The sequence below is a fragment of the Bemisia tabaci genome, unplaced genomic scaffold (genome assembly GCF_918797505.1).
Source record: "Bemisia tabaci unplaced genomic scaffold, PGI_BMITA_v3".
In the NCBI taxonomy this organism is placed as follows: Eukaryota; Metazoa; Arthropoda; class Insecta; order Hemiptera; family Aleyrodidae; genus Bemisia; species Bemisia tabaci.
Genome location: NW_027311812.1, coordinates 5,090 through 20,740, shown reverse-complemented (window position 1 = coordinate 20,740; position 15,651 = coordinate 5,090). Strand labels below are relative to the sequence as shown.

At 43.7% G+C, this 15,651-nt stretch overlaps 1 protein-coding gene across 2 annotated transcripts; it reads right to left on the bottom strand.

Annotated features, from left to right (window-relative positions):
• Positions 1 to 1,327: 1,327 nt before the first annotated feature.
• LOC109039818 (uncharacterized) lies at positions 1,328 to 12,392 on the bottom strand. 2 transcript variants are annotated; one of them, XR_011900791.1, is made up of 2 exons: positions 4,170 to 11,750; positions 1,328 to 3,481 (listed from the first exon to the last, which is right to left on the bottom strand). XR_011900791.1 is itself a non-coding variant. In XM_072306002.1 (2 exons), exon 2 carries the CDS (start codon positions 9,830 to 9,832, stop codon positions 7,646 to 7,648), a length of 2,187 nt encoding a protein of 728 aa, XP_072162103.1. In that variant the 5' UTR covers positions 9,833 to 11,648; positions 11,850 to 12,392; the 3' UTR covers positions 1,328 to 7,645. The 2 variants fall into 2 exon arrangements, 1 of the variants encoding a protein (XP_072162103.1); XM_072306002.1 differs by adding an exon at positions 11,850 to 12,392 and having other exon boundaries at positions 1,328 to 11,648.
• Positions 12,393 to 15,651: the final 3,259 nt, after the last annotated feature.

Sequence of the window (15,651 nt, the reverse complement as noted above, 5' to 3'; positions counted from 1 at the left end):
GTTCTAAGGTACGATCCGTCTGAAATGTAAGATTCCTGAGGTGGTACCTCTAAGAAATCTATTCCAGAAGCCTCCTTGCCTCCTGGATACCGTTTCAATCGTAAAGAAATATTTTTAAAAGTACACTATATCACGTAAGAGCACTCTCCAAGACAAGTCTTAATTTTACCAAAAGTTATTAAGATCCTAGTTCGAAAGATTGTAAAAAATGGTTAATTTTCCGGACGTCGCGTTCAAAAATAGCAGTTACAAATTCTCTTTGCCTCTTGGAAACGGATTAAACTATCAATAAGTATATTTTACAGTTAGTATTAGCTGGAGGAACATCTCTAATACTCGAGGAACGATTATTTTTAAAATTATCAGAGTTGTAAGTTCAATTTCAAATGTCAAAAATTCCGATTTCTCCCAATTCGCGTAGTAAAATTATTATTAAAAATACTCTAAGACTCTTGCAATAGGATTCAACTGTTAATAAGTATATTTTACAGTTTGTAGTAGCTAGAGAAACATCTCCCACACTCAAGGAACGATTATTTTAAACGTTATTAAGCTTTCACTTTCGAATGAGCTTGTGAAAAGCTGCGATTTCTTCCAAGTCGCGTTAAAAAATGATATTTAAAAATACTCTAAGACTCTTGCAATAGGATTCAACTGTTAATAAGTATATTTTACAGTTTGTATTAGCTAGAGAAACATCTCCCACACTCAAGGAACGATTATTTTAAACGTTATTCCACTTTTGGTTTCGACAAAGCAAGTAAAACCAAGATTTTTTGGCAATTCGCGTTAAAAAATGATATTTAAAAATACTCTAAGACTCTTGCAATAGGATTCAACTGTTAATAAGTATATTTTACAGTTTGTATTAGCTAGAGAAACATCTCCCACACCCAAGGAACGATTATTTTAAACGGTATTAAGCTTTCACTTTCGAATGAGCTTGTGAAAAGCTGCGATTTCTTCCAAGTCGCGTTAAAAAATGATATTTAAAAATACTCTAAGACTCTTGCAATAGGATTCAACTGTTAATAAGTATATTTTACAGTTTGTATTAGCTAGAGAAACATCTCCCACACTCAAGGAACGATTATTTTAAACGTTATTCCACTTTTGGTTTCGACAAAGCAAGTAAAACCAAGATTTTTTGGCAATTCGCGTTAAAAAATGATATTTAAAAATACTCTAAGACTCTTGCAATAGGATTCAACTGTTAATAAGTATATTTTACAGTTTGTATTAGCTAGAGAAACATCTCCCACACTCAAGGAACGATTATTTTAAACGTTATTACAGCTTTCACTTTCGACATGAGCTTGTGAAAACTGCGATTTCTTGCCAAGTCGCGTTAAAAAATGATATTTAAAAATACTCTAAGACTCTTGCAATAGGATTCAACTGTTAATAAGTATATTTTACAGTTTGTATTAGCTAGAGAAACATCTCCCACACTCAAGGAACGATTATTTTAAACGTTATTCCACTTTTGGTTTCGACAAAGCAAGTAAAACCAAGATTTTTTGGCAATTCGCGTAAGAAAATGAAAATTAAAAATACTCTAAGACTCTTGCAATAGGATTCAACTGTTAATAAGTATATTTTACAGTTTGTATTAGCTAGAGAAACATCTCCCACACCCAAGGAACGATTATTTTAAACGTTATTAAGCTTTCACTTTCGAATGAGCTTGTGAAAAGCTGCGATTTCTTCCAAGTCGCGTTAAAAAATGATATTTAAAAATACTCTAAGACTCTTGCAATAGGATTCAACTGTTAATAAGTATATTTTACAGTTTGTATTAGCTAGAGAAACATCTCCCACACTCAAGGAACGATTATTTTAAACGTTATTCCACTTTTGGTTTCGACAAAGCAAGTAAAACCAAGATTTTTTGGCAATTCGCGTTAAAAAATGATATTTAAAAATACTCTAAGACTCTTGCAATAGGATTCAACTGTTAATAAGTATATTTTACAGTTTGTATTAGCTAGAGAAACATCTCCCACACCCAAGGAACGATTATTTTAAACGGTATTAAGCTTTCACTTTCGAATGAGCTTGTGAAAAGCTGCGATTTCTTCCAAGTCGCGTTAAAAAATGATATTTAAAAATACTCTAAGACTCTTGCAATAGGATTCAACTGTTAATAAGTATATTTTACAGTTTGTATTAGCTAGAGAAACATCTCCCACACTCAAGGAACGATTATTTTAAACGTTATTCCACTTTTGGTTTCGACAAAGCAAGTAAAACCAAGATTTTTTGGCAATTCGCGTTAAAAAATGATATTTAAAAATACTCTAAGACTCTTGCAATAGGATTCAACTGTTAATAAGTATATTTTACAGTTTGTATTAGCTAGAGAAACATCTCCCACACCCAAGGAACGATTATTTTAAACGGTATTAAGCTTTCACTTTCGAATGAGCTTGTGAAAAGCTGCGATTTCTTCCAAGTCGCGTTAAAAAATGATATTTAAAAATACTCTAAGACTCTTGCAATAGGATTCAACTGTTAATAAGTATATTTTACAGTTTGTATTAGCTAGAGAAACATCTCCCACACTCAAGGAACGATTATTTTAAACGTTATTCCACTTTTGGTTTCGACAAAGCAAGTAAAACCAAGATTTTTTGGCAATTCGCGTTAAAAAATGATATTTAAAAATACTCTAAGACTCTTGCAATAGGATTCAACTGTTAATAAGTATATTTTACAGTTTGTATTAGCTAGAGAAACATCTCCCACACCCAAGGAACGATTATTTTAAACGGTATTAAGCTTTCACTTTCGAATGAGCTTGTGAAAAGCTGCGATTTCTTCCAAGTCGCGTTAAAAAATGATATTTAAAAATACTCTAAGACTCTTGCAATCGGTTTCAACCGTCAATAAGTTTATTTTACTGTTAGTACTAGCTAGAGGATCATCTCTGACACTCATGGAACGATTAGCCCAAAAATTATTAGCGCTTCATGTTCGAGATAAATTGTTAAATGTTGGATTTCGAAAGAGTCCACGTAATAAGAACTTTCTTAAGAATACTCGTTCCCTTTTGGAAACGGCTTCAGTGGTGTTGTATTTTTTACATAATAGGCGACGACGATAATTTATTCGCCAAGTTATGGACCCATTTTTCGAAAAATTTTGCTTGCTACAGTTTCGGAGGAATGTTTGCCCCAGCAATGGTAAGGAGGAAAAATAAATGTGTTAATTTCAATTCTACTTACATTGCTGGAAAAGCGCTCTTATTCCTCACCAACGGTTCGTTTGGGCCTCTTTACCAGATGGAGACGCTGCAAAAAAGGGGGGCGGGCACCAACAGTTCTTATGGGCTTCTTCTCTAGATGGAGACGCTGCAAAAAAGGGGGGCGGGCGGGCACCAACAGTTCTTTTGGGCTTCTTCTCTAGATGGAGACGCTGCAAAAAAGGGGGGCGGGCGGGCACCAACAGTTCTTTTGGGCTTCTTCACCAGACGGAGACGCTGGAAAAACAGGGGGATGGCAGGATTATTTGTAGTGAATATGCATATGGATATGCAGGTGATGTAGGATTTAATTCGAATTGATTTACCAGAACGATTTATCGACGCTTTGAACATTATTGTTCCTGGTCATTTCGTCGCAACTCATCGTTACTTCGGCGTTACGCTTAAGGAAAGGGTGGGGGAGAGGGGGTAGATTGGCGGACTTCCTTTAAATATTAGCGAACAGCTCTAAGGCATTTCCTTAATTTTTGCGGATTGACGGAACAGGATTTTCTTTTAAATTTTTTTTTGGGGGGGGAGGGGGGGTCGGAGATGAGCTCACCAGCAAAGGGATCACCGGGCGCACTACAGGGCACCCTGTAGTCGAGGCAGGGAAAGAGCCGTGTCATGAGTCACTTCAGAGATATAATTATCAAAAGTAGATGGAATAAAAATTTACAAGTTGGAAAATATCTTTCCGTTTGAAAGAAAAAGACGATTCAGAAGAACCAAAACTAAGGGAGCCGAACGCAGTCGCAGCTGTCGCAGGGGATGGAATATGCACCTCAGCAGGGAAGGTTTTGATTCTGCACGGATGAAAGTCTTGGAAAGTTCGGGCACTATGAATGATTTTAGGTTAGAAGTTTACCGCCAAGTCAAAAAATACTATTAAAAAGCGGGAAAAAGTGATAAAATTCTAACTTACAAATCAGGTGGACCGGCGGAAGCCTCACGTAACGTTTCCTGATCCAACCGGTGGCTGGTAACTTTAATTCGGCAACTGACTATCACGGTATGGGGATGAAACTCTTTTTAACCTTCCGTACGTTTTTCGGTTATATTTTGAATGAAAACAATTCAAATTTTTTTCATCGGTTGCCAAAGCGACGTTCATTACAGTTTTCAATTAGCAGGAGTCTTTCTACGAGTAACTCGTTTTTTTTGTTTTTTTTTTTTGAGACGCCGCTAGACATTCCCCCTTTTTTTGGTTTCTTAATTTCAGAAAAGAAAAAATGACACGAGAGCCGTCTACCTCTCTGTCTGAAACTTTGCAAGTTGCGTTCGATTCATCATCATTGAGAGCCCTAGACCACATTAGTTAATTTTTGATTCATGGTTTGGGGGGGGGGGGGGGGGTCCCTTTTTCGGTCACGTTGCAACGTTTCGGAGTTTTACACCTCACAATGGACCACTAGACAAGGTACGAAATTAAGCATTCTGATACATGTTTCTTGACCAAAATTTCACGTACTTGGAACTCGAATCCAGCATCAAAAACAGGGTGCATAGAATGAATCACGAAAAACCGTAAAATATCAGGAATTTTGGCCGATCAGGATAATATCAGAAGTCTTACTGCTTTTTGCCTACCGTGGTAGGAGTCGTCGCGCCGACTTTGTTTCCGATAATTTCTCACCCGTGGCGCTTGTGTCGTATAATGAAGGCCTCATCGCAGTGTCGCCGTCTTTGCGGAATCAAAATTTTCCGTCCATTTACCCCGCCTGCATTTTATTTGGCATAGTTTATATTGGTCTCCCTTCTTTTTAAAGTGGCCCCTACTCAGACAAATCACTATTTTTATCAAAGTTTTGACGTTTTTCTTAATTTGTTTGCATTTTGTGCGACCCACGTGCATGGACACCACACAATGGAATCCATCGACAGTTGGCAGACTAGTTTGTAATCATAAGAACTTTACCAGAAAATAGCGTCGCCAGAAACGATCGTTTTATGGCACAATTTTGGTCAGCGAGAATTTTTCTGAAACCGGACCCAAACGATACCGCTTGATACCCTAAAACTCTGGTAAAAATTGTAGCTTGAGCATACTCACGGTTTTTGAGAAATTGGGGGGGGGGGGGGCAAAGTTGCCAAATTGACATCAGTCTGGGCAACATTTTTACAGCGAAAAGACGGGTGAAATAGACGAAAAATTCACACAATTGATGAGTTTCGGCTTTAAATGTTCTTATTGGGCCCCCCTGCATATAACTGTATTCAGTTCCAAAAATTTCGAACGCACAGTGGTCCAAAACGGGGAGGAATCGTAAACAAATCAGGATTCTTGGTCAAATTTTTAAAAATGGAAGCAAAATTGTCGGTGTGAATCCTGATTCGTTCACGATGTCTCCCCATTTTGGACCGCTGTGCGACAGACATTCTTGGAACTGAATACAGTCATATGCACGGGGGCCCTATAAGAACATTTACAGCCGGAATAAATATAGTTTTTACGAGGAAAATCAGGAAAATGTCAGGATTTTTCCAAATTAAAAATTACTAGACACCCTGGAAAATTACTGAAATTACCTCTTAATCGAGATATTTAATGTTTCTTATGACCGTGAATTTAAACCTCCCGCTCATGAAAACTCAATGGTCTATGTGAGTGAAATCGCACACTGATCATTCTTACTGTGGCAGTCTCTGCGATACGAAAATACGACAACCTCAATCTTGACGCTTCGGCTCAGCTATGGCAAATTGTTTACACTTGGAAGGATAAAGGGTAGGAAAGGAACGATGCTTAATTGAGAAGTTTGCCGCAACTGTTGTAGGGCGCGATTCGACTCGCGTAGAGTCTTGCGTTTCTTATGACCGGGCAGTTCAAATGTCCCGCAACCAATTTCAAAATGGAAACGTTAATATGTTAGGTAGGAGTTGATTTCAATAATTTTCGATGCGAGACTCGTGCTCTACGTAAAATTCTGGTAAAAAAAAAAATACGTATCAGAATGCTTGAATTCGTACCTTGTCTGGTGATCCATTTTGAGTTTGGAGATAACAGTATGGCATGGGCCCCTTCTTGATGGATTCATCCGAATTTTTAGTATGTTACCCTCCGGTATAAAGTAGGACGCCCCTTATACTTTCATGACCAAGAAATCATCTTTAGTCCCATTTCGTCGTTGCCAAGTTTCAAGGTCCATAATTATGGATTTGAAGATGAAGCGATGGCGTTTGCGGGACATATCTTGCAGATTTTGTGAAAGTGACGAATGAAAACTAAACCCTCCAACGCTAGGCCGTGGCAGGGACGAAGCCACCCTCCGAACCTTCAATTTTTGCCGACTTTTCTCTGATAAAACTTTTCTTTCGGATGGAAGTTATATATATTTTCCCTAGAAATGTTCAGATATCTCCGGTAAAATGCGAAACGAACGTGGCTCAATAAGCGTATGGAAAACACTCACAATTTTTACAGTACATTCCTCTTCTTCCGAAGAAAATATGGCAACGTTTGAAGGCTCGTGGGGCGTTTCCCTTAGCACGGCACTGAGTACGGTGCCTTCAGTCCAAAGGTGGCAACCAAACATCCCATGCCATGAAAGGAAACGAATATGTACCATGACGGCACGAGAAAATGGAGGCGAACAGGTAATCTAATGAATTAAAATAAGTAGGGCGAATCATTTCGTTGACGCTATTTATTATTCGACGATGATCAAGGAAAAAGGGGGGAGCAGCACACAGTTGGATTCGGAAAGAAAAGCGTTAAGTGTTCTAAAGTGTATCGATATATTATTGTATACGTCTAATTTCATCCAGGCTTTTTAATTTTGACGGTACACGATGAAGGAGAAAGGAACCTAACCAGAGTGTCTAGCATCAGGAAGAACCGGAAAATATCAGGAAAAAATCAGGAGAATACCAGGAAAATCGGTAAAATCGGACGTTTTATCAGGAATTTTTCTTACGCAAATCTTCTCATCGGAGAAGTCTTACTGCTTTTTGCCTACCGGGCCAGGAGTCGCCGAAAAATTTAGGAAAATATCAGGAAATTTCAAAATTAAAAAACGAGGAATTTTCTATAAAATATCAGGAACAATCAGGAAAATAACAGGATTCTTCAAATTTTAAAAATACTAGAGACCCTGCTAATCTAACCTAACCTAGCCTAGAGTTAACCTAACCTACACATAGACAGTTTAATTTTTTAAAAAATGTGGCACGAATCGTTTGACACTGAATAATCTAACCTACACACAGACAGTTTAATTTTTAAAAATATGGCACGAATCGTTTGACACTGAATAACCTAACCTACACACAGACAGTTCAATTTTTAAAAATATGGCACGAATCGTTTGACACTGGATGAAGATCGTTGTGTGTGAGACACAGAAGGGAACCGCCTTCGCGTGACCCACGCCCGGAGAGGTCCGGAGGAGGCTCCTCACCTCACGGCCCGAGGTGGACACGGCCCTTAAGGGCCTCGTTAATCCTAGAGCGGAGGCTCTTCGAGCTTCGGCCGGCTAGGATTGGCTCCGTCTTCTTCGCGTCGGCGCACTCGGAGAAGGTCGGTAGTTTGCCGGCTTGAAGGTGGAGTCGGAATGCCCGACGTATCGCCGCGTTCTCCTGCTCGGTCCAGCGGCGGAAGGAGCTTGCGGCTGACGGCTGCACCGAGGACGGCGCCGGGCATGGCGTTCGCGGTGTCTCGCGACTCGTGGACGCTTCGGGCTCGCGACTCGTGGACGCTTCGGGCTCGCGAGGGATCTCCCTTGGGTGCCACACGGGCGGTGCCCACTCGGGCTCTGGTGGTGAGTCGGGCGGCACTTCCCCGCTTCCCGACGAGCGGGGGGCGACCGGCGATCCCACCGGCGTCGTCACCTCTTCTTCGGAGTGTAGGTCGACGGAGATAATCGAGGTGGTCGAATCGACGGTCTCGACTTCGCGGGCATCTCCGGGCACCGAGGTGGAGGGGGCCGAAGGTGCGGCGCTGGTGGTGGCAACCGGCAGCTCCTCCCGCGGTCGGGTCATCCTCTCGAGGCAGGCCCCGATCGTGCCTCGCTCGGCTACTTGAACGGGGTACCCGTAGTGACGCCTGTGGGTAGACGGGTCGTGGCCCATAAATTCGCTGACCTGTTGGGTCAGCGCCTCGCTCCCCACGATAGAGGTCAGAGTGCCCAGCTGCTGACGGAGCTGCAGAGTTGTCAGCGCGGTCGGCCGGATCAGAGGTAGCCTCGATCTGAGGTCGCGTAGGATCCGCGCCGCGTCGTACGGGACGCCGGGCTGCCCGTTCCGCGGGAATAAGAGCTCCCCGTCCGACGGCTCGGTGACGATCCCGAGGGTGTACCTACATCGGACGAGGAGCTCAATGCTCTCGACGTTACGGGCCGTCAGGAGGACGGGCACGCGCCGCCCCCGTTTCCCGTGCACGTAGAAGACGCGGTATCTCTGTATGCTCTCCCGCTCGGCATGAGGGAGGCGCTCCAACGCCTCCGGCGGAATATCGTCCGGGTTAGGTCGGTTTCTAAACTGCGCCAGCCGAGCGCGTGCGACCTCGCCGGCCCTGCGACGGTTGAAAACCGTGAGACTAGCGATAAGGGCTCGGCAGAGCCGGTCGAAATCGCACACGCTCGGCTGGAGGCGGAGAGCGTAGGAGTACACCTCCTCCTCATTCCGAGCGGCGGCTAACACTGCGGCGACGTCTTCTTCGTCGGGCAACGGGGGCGGGTTGTCGATGCGCCGCACCGCTTGAGCTCGTCTGGCGTTGGTCATCAATAGGTCCCTCCAGGAGGCTGACAACAGGATCTGGTAGTCGCCAGTCTCCGTGCGGACACGCTCGCGTTCCGCCTCGGAGACGTGGCGACTCTGGAGGACCTCCGCATGACGGAAGGAGAGGCATTCGCGAAGTACGCATCTCAAGCGGGCGGGCATGCCGACCACCCTGACGTCCCCGGAGTCCACGTCGTAACCCGACATTTGGCGGGCGGCCTCGAGGACGGTCGGGAATGCGCCGGGCCGGAGGCAGTCCGACATGGTCCGGATGCCGGGGTCGGCGCGGCGGCACGCTAATAGCAGTGCGGCGGCATCTCGCAGCCTGCGGGAGACGGCGGGCCGATGGTGAGGCTGGCGGTGTCCCTCGTAGAAGCGATCCACCATCCCCACGATGACATGGTCCCTTAGGCCGGCTTCGGTTACGGGACCGGGGCGCAAGTGCGGCGCCAGGGTTTCCTCCAGCCTCCTAGCGCTGTTCACGTGACCTGCGTGGACTACGAGTCCCCGCGGCACTTGGCGCGTCGAGCCGGCCTGACTCGGCCGTCGCTCCATCGTCGGCAGCTCGTCTTCCCTCCTTTCGGGTTGCAGGCGCAGGCATCGGCTGACGTGGCGTCGAAACGTGCGGCGTCGATACCATCGGCGGCAATTTTCACATACCTTAAAATTTGGCATGGATCGGGCGCCTACCGAGTCGGCGCCCCGCCGCGCCGGGAAGAAATCGGCGTCCGTGCTCCTGAGGGAGACGTTGTGTTCGAAGTTGCCACGGGATCTGATGGTTTCCCCAATGATGGCCCTCTCTCGGCGTTGCCGCTTCGGGTCATCGGGGTACGCGATCGCGAATAGCCTCCTCACGGCGGGTTCTCCCATGTGCTTCCGCCGGAGGTGCCGAAGGAAATTCGTAACCGGGACGCTGCAGTAGGGGCAGCAGTCTCGGCGACGCGATTGAGTCGGTGATGGATTCACATGGAGCGGAGGAGAATCGGGAGGCAGCGAAGGCGCTCCGTCACCGGACCCTTGGCTGGTCCCCGCCGATGGACGTGGAGGGGTTCCGTGGGCCTCGGGGACGTCGGCGTCCTCTTCGTGCTCATGCTGGTGCCTTCAGAAAGAGACAGAAGCATAAGGTGACTGCCTTCATCGGAAACAACTGAACTCGATTTAGATGTAATAAAGTCGTGCGAGAACTCACAAAATGCTGCATTGCCCGCTAAGGCAGTTAGTGTGGCATCTTGATAGTGGAAAGCTAACTGCCTCATTCAGCGGCTAATAATTAGCCGCTATATAATTCAGCATATTAGTTCTCGAACGACTTTATTACATCCAGGATGTTAAATCAACTTCAGTTACTTTGCGGTGAATTGCTTAGAAGTATCCTCAAGGGTAGCAGCGAGTATTCTCAAGGAGGAAAAAAAGAATAAGAAAACTGAAAGTAATGAAACACCCTAGCATAACACCGCTTAACATGGGTTCTGTCCTTCGAACCGAACCAACTTCTTTTCGATTCCTAGGTGCTCAAGAAGTCAGAAAATGCCCATATTAACTTCAGGAAAATTGACTGGCGCTCAGGGCGCCGTCATTTTGAATTTTTCAAAATTGAGAAAAGCCGCGATTACATTTTTGCAAATATCTCCTCAACGGTTCATCTCACGAAGAAAAAAAATGAAAAAAACCAGCGGAAAGAGCGTAAGATTTCCTACCGAAATCTTAATCTAGCTTAATTTTTTGGTTCGAATATTAACGTTTTCTTCAATAAGTAACTAAAAATCACAATGTAAGGGCGGAGGTAATGAACTGCTGTCTCACAGGATTAAATCAAATTTAGGAACTATTGACGTAGGTTTTCTAGAATTAAATTTTACGCTCTTTTCAATGAGGATAACAGGTTTTTTCTTAAACAAGCGTGGCTGCAGATATGAAGCAAAGTTCCTATTAATATCAGCAAAAATGGGCCGTTTTTAAAGCTAATTTTTGAAGGAAACGTTAATTTTCGAACCGAAGAATTAAGCTAGAAGAAACAAAGGAGAATGATTCCGGTAGAAAATCTTATGCTCTTTCCGCTGGGGTTTTTTTTTGTAGTTTTCCTGAGATGAGCCATTGAGGAGATAATTGCGAAAATGAAATCAAGGTTTCTCTCGATTTTGAAAAATTCAAAATGGCAACGCCCTGAGCACCAGCCAATATCCCTGAAGTTAAGATGGCGATTTTCGGACTTCTTCAGGACCCAGGAATCGATAAAAATTGGTTTTGTTCGAAGTACAAACCAAACCCCGAAATTTGTCGTGCTGTGTATTCAGAATGTGTGCGAAGGCTGTTCCACCTAACTTTCTTTTCTTTCTCCTTATTTCTTTCTCCATGACAATTAGCGCAGCGGGTAACAAGTTGCCGGAGGCTTGCATCACACTTTCATGAAAGTAGTGCGTCCCCCCCCTCCCCTCCCCATCCCCCCTTAAGGCGGAGTCAATAGAGACGCTGGAGGGCGCGGAGTCATAAGTTACCTCTAGCTTAGGTTAGGTTAGTGAGTAGTCGGGTTGGTATTTTTTTTCCGACCGGAGTCAAGAGAGACGCTTGCGCGCGGGGAGTAAGAAGTTACCTCTAGCTTAGGTTAGGTAAGGTTAGGTTGCGGGTTAGGGTTTTTTTTCCGACCGGAGTCAAGATATGCCCTTTCACGCGCGGAGTAATAAGTTACCTTCGGTTTAGGTTAAGTTAGTAAGGGGTCAGTTTGTGGTTTCTTTCTATATTTTCGGCCGGAGTCAAGATATGCCCTTTCACGCGCGGAGTAATAAGTTACCTTCGGTTAGGTTAAGTTATAGGGGTCAGTTTGTGGTTTCTTTCTATATTTTCGGCCGGAGTCAAGATATGCCCTTTCACGCGCGGAGTAATAAGTTACCTTCGGCTTAGGTTAAGTTAGTAGGGAGTCAGTTTGTGGTTTTTCGCAGACGGAGTCAAGATATGCCCTTTTACGCGCGGAGTAATAAGTTACCTTCGGCTTAGGTTAAGTTAGTAGGGAGTCAGTTTGTGGTTTTTCGCAGACGGAGTCAAGATATGCCCTTTCACGCGCGGAGTAATAAGTTACCTTCGGCTTAGGTTAAGTTAGTAGGGAGTCAGTTTGTGGTTTCTTTCGCAGACGGAGTCAAGATATGCCCTTTCACGCGCGGAGTAATAAGTTACCTTCGGCTTAGGTTAAGTTAGTAGGGAGTCAGTTTGTGGTTTTTCGCAGACGGAGTCAAGATATGCCCTTTCACGCGCGGAGTAATAAGTTACCTTCGGCTTAGGTTAAGTTAGTAGGGAGTCAGTTTGTGGTTTTTCGCAGACGGAGTCAAGATATGCCCTTTCACGCGCGGAGTAATAAGTTACCCTCGGCTTAGGTTAAGTTAGTAGGGAGTCAGTTTGTGGTTTTTCGCAGACGGAGTCAAGATATGCCCTTTCACGCGCGGAGTAATAAGGTTAGTTACCCTCGGCTTAGGTTAAGTTAGTAGGGAGTCAGTTTGTGGTTTTTCGCAGACGGAGTCAAGATATGCCCTTTCACGCGCGGAGTAATAAGTTACCTTCGGTTTAGGTTAAGTTAGTAAGGGGTCAGTTTGTTGTTTCTTCCTTTATTTTCGGCCGGAGTCAAGATATGCCCTTTCACGCGCGGAGTAATAAGTTACGTGTGCTAGGTTAGATCCGGAGTCGAGTTGTGGTATTTCCCACACGGAATCAAGAGGTGCCCTTTAGGTTCGAGCCGGAGTCGAGTTGTGGTATGTCCCACACGGAGTCAAGAGGTGCCCTTGCGCGCGCGGAGTAATAAGTTACGTGTAGCTTAGGTTAGATCCGGAGTCGAGTTGTGGGTTTTCCCACACGGAGTCAAGAGATGCCCTTTAGGTTCGAACCGGAGTCGAGTTGTGGTATGTCCCACACGGAGTCAAGAGGTGCCCTTGCGCGCGCGGAGTAATAAGTTACCCTCGGCTTTGGTTCGAACCGGAGTCGAGTTGTGGGTTTTCCCACACGGAGTCAAGAGATGCCCTTTAGGTTCGAACCGGAGTCGAGTTGTGGTATTTCCCACACGGAGTCAACAGATACCCTTACTTGCGCGGAGTAATAAGTTACCTTCGGCTTAGGCTCGAACCGGAGTCAAGAGATGCATGCTTTCGCACGGAGTCACAAGTTACCGGTGGTGTGGTTACGTCACGAACTATCCGACCTCCGTCAGCGGAGTCAGGATGTATGGGTGACGGATGCAGGACATGCTGTCGGAGTCAACTTAGACCGCAATTAACACGTTTCGGAGTCAATAAATACGTAAATTCCGTGATAGGTTAGGATAAGTAATTCTAGGTTAGGTTCGACGTAATCGACCTCCCCCCCCCCCCTTTAAAAAGAAGCAAGAGAAGAAAGGAAAAGCGCGCAAAAAATTCCTTCGACAACGTCGTGAACGACGTTCACGACACACTTAGACAACGTCCTCGAGGGACGCCTTTCCGGGGACTTACGTAGAATGGACATAATGAACGCCCCCCCCCCCCCCACCACCCCCCCTTACTGCTCTGCTACTCAAGGAAAATTGACGAATTATTAGAGTTGGTGAATTTATTTTTTAATATTTTATTTCGTTTAATTTTTTTTTCTTGATTTTCGTTTCTTAGTTTTTCTCTTTAAAAGGCCCCACATCGTTACGTAGGAGCCCGGAATCGCCTCGGATACTTTCCCCGGAGTCGCCCCAGACGCCCCGGGTCGTTTTCCGGATTTTCCGATTTTTCGGATTTTGACGTCTCGAAAGCCGAAAGTTGGATTTTTTTGTTTTTGTTTTTTTAACTTTTCACTTTGCGTACCGAGTAGCTCTCGTCAGGAGGAGTAAGAAACGGTTTCAACGGTCAATAAGTATATTTTACAGTTAGTACTACCTGGAAAAACTACTCTGCCAATTTAGGAAGGATTATCTCAAAAATTGTTACACTTTTAGTTTCGATGAAGCTCTTAAATTCTTAGATTTCCTCAACTTCACGTTAAAAAATTAGTCTAAAAAATAGTCCTTGCCTCCTGGAAACGGATTCAAGCATCAATAAGTATATTTTAGAGTCAGTACTAGCTAGGGAAACTGCTCTGCCACTTAAGGAACGATTAATTCAAAAGTTATTAGAGTTTTAGTTTCGATCAAGAGCTTAAAAGTCGGGATTTCCTGGAGTTCAGGTAAAAAAATGCCTAGGCAAATAGTCAAATTTTAACGAAAACCCACTTTGGCTATTCGCCTAGGCAGTTGATAAAGTGCCTAGGCATTTGATAAAGAGCCTAGGCATTTGACTAAATGCCGTATGGCCTTTAGGCAAATAGTGAAACTCGTTAAAAATCAGGCAAATAGTCAAATTAGCAATTAATACGAACAATTTACTCAACGAAGTCATTTGTTGGAGCATCTTAGCTGATGGTCGAATCTTGAGGAGCATTTGAGGACGTTGTTCTTGAATGTGAGGTCACCTGCCGTTTATTAAGCGTATCGCTTTCCACGATCGGGCTAGTGTTTTCGATGAGGCTCTTAGATTCTTAGATTTCCTCAACTTCACGTTAAAAAATTAGTCTAAAAAATAGTCCTTGCCTCCTGGAAACGGATTCAAGCATCAATAAGTATATTTTAGAGTCAGTACTAGCTAGGGAAACTGCTCTGCCACTTAAGGAACGATTAATTCAAAAGTTATTAGAGTTTTAGTTCCGAACGGGAGCTTTTCAATCTTATTTCTCACACAAGTATCGAGTTGAAAGTATATCGGAAAACTGCTGGACTAATTAGAGATTTTTGAGCCGTCTCCCATTATTTTTATCACCTCGCTCTGACTCCACCAGGCTGGTAATACATAAATAATTCTATATAACAACTCAACATTCTTTCTGAAGCCTTCCCTAACAAAATTGCATATTACAACTTTCCTCTAACTTCTCTCTATTCCAGGCCAATTCGATTTGCCAGAGAGATGAAATTCAACGCCAAGCGTCCTCCTCGCAGTCATGCAATAAACATATTTACACAACTTTTTTTCACATCCAGTAAGCAACATTTGGTAAGTCTTTCATATTAATTTCCCTTGACTGTCACCACTTGAAAGAATTTATTTCTCATTTGGACATTTTAAGAAAATCCTAAGACAGCATCCATCCTCCAAAATGTAAGACTCCTGAGTAGGTGCTTCTAAGAAATGTATTTCACAAGCCTCCTTGCCTCCTGGATACCGTTTCAATGGTCAAGAAGTATTTTCAAAAGTACACTTAATGACGAGAAAGCACTCTGCACTACAAGTCTGAATTTTACCAAAAGTTATTGAGATCCGAGTTTAGCAAGAGAGTATAAAATGATTCATTTTTCCGACGTTGCGTACAAAAATAGTAGTTAAAAATTCTCCTTCCATTTTGAAACGGTTTCAACCTTCAATAAGTATATTTTACAGTTAGTACTAACTAGGGAATCTACTCTGCCACTTTAGGAAGGTTTCTTTCAAAAATATTCACACTTTCAATTTCGATCAAGCGCTTAAAATTCGAGATTTCCTGGACTTCAGATAAAAAAATCACTCTTAAAAATAGTCTTTGCCTTCCGAAAACGGTTTCAACGGTGTATAAGTATATTTTACAGTTAGTACTAACTAGAGAAACTACTCTGCCACTTAAGGAAGGATTATTTCAAAAGTTATTAGAGTTTCAGTTTCGATGAAGCTCTTAAAATC

What these genes read in the sequence shown, in the direction of transcription:
- LOC109039818 (XM_072306002.1), bottom strand. Translation starts at nt 9,832, where the DNA reads ATGGGAGAACCCGCCGTGAGGAGGCTATTCGCGATCGCGTACCCCGAT.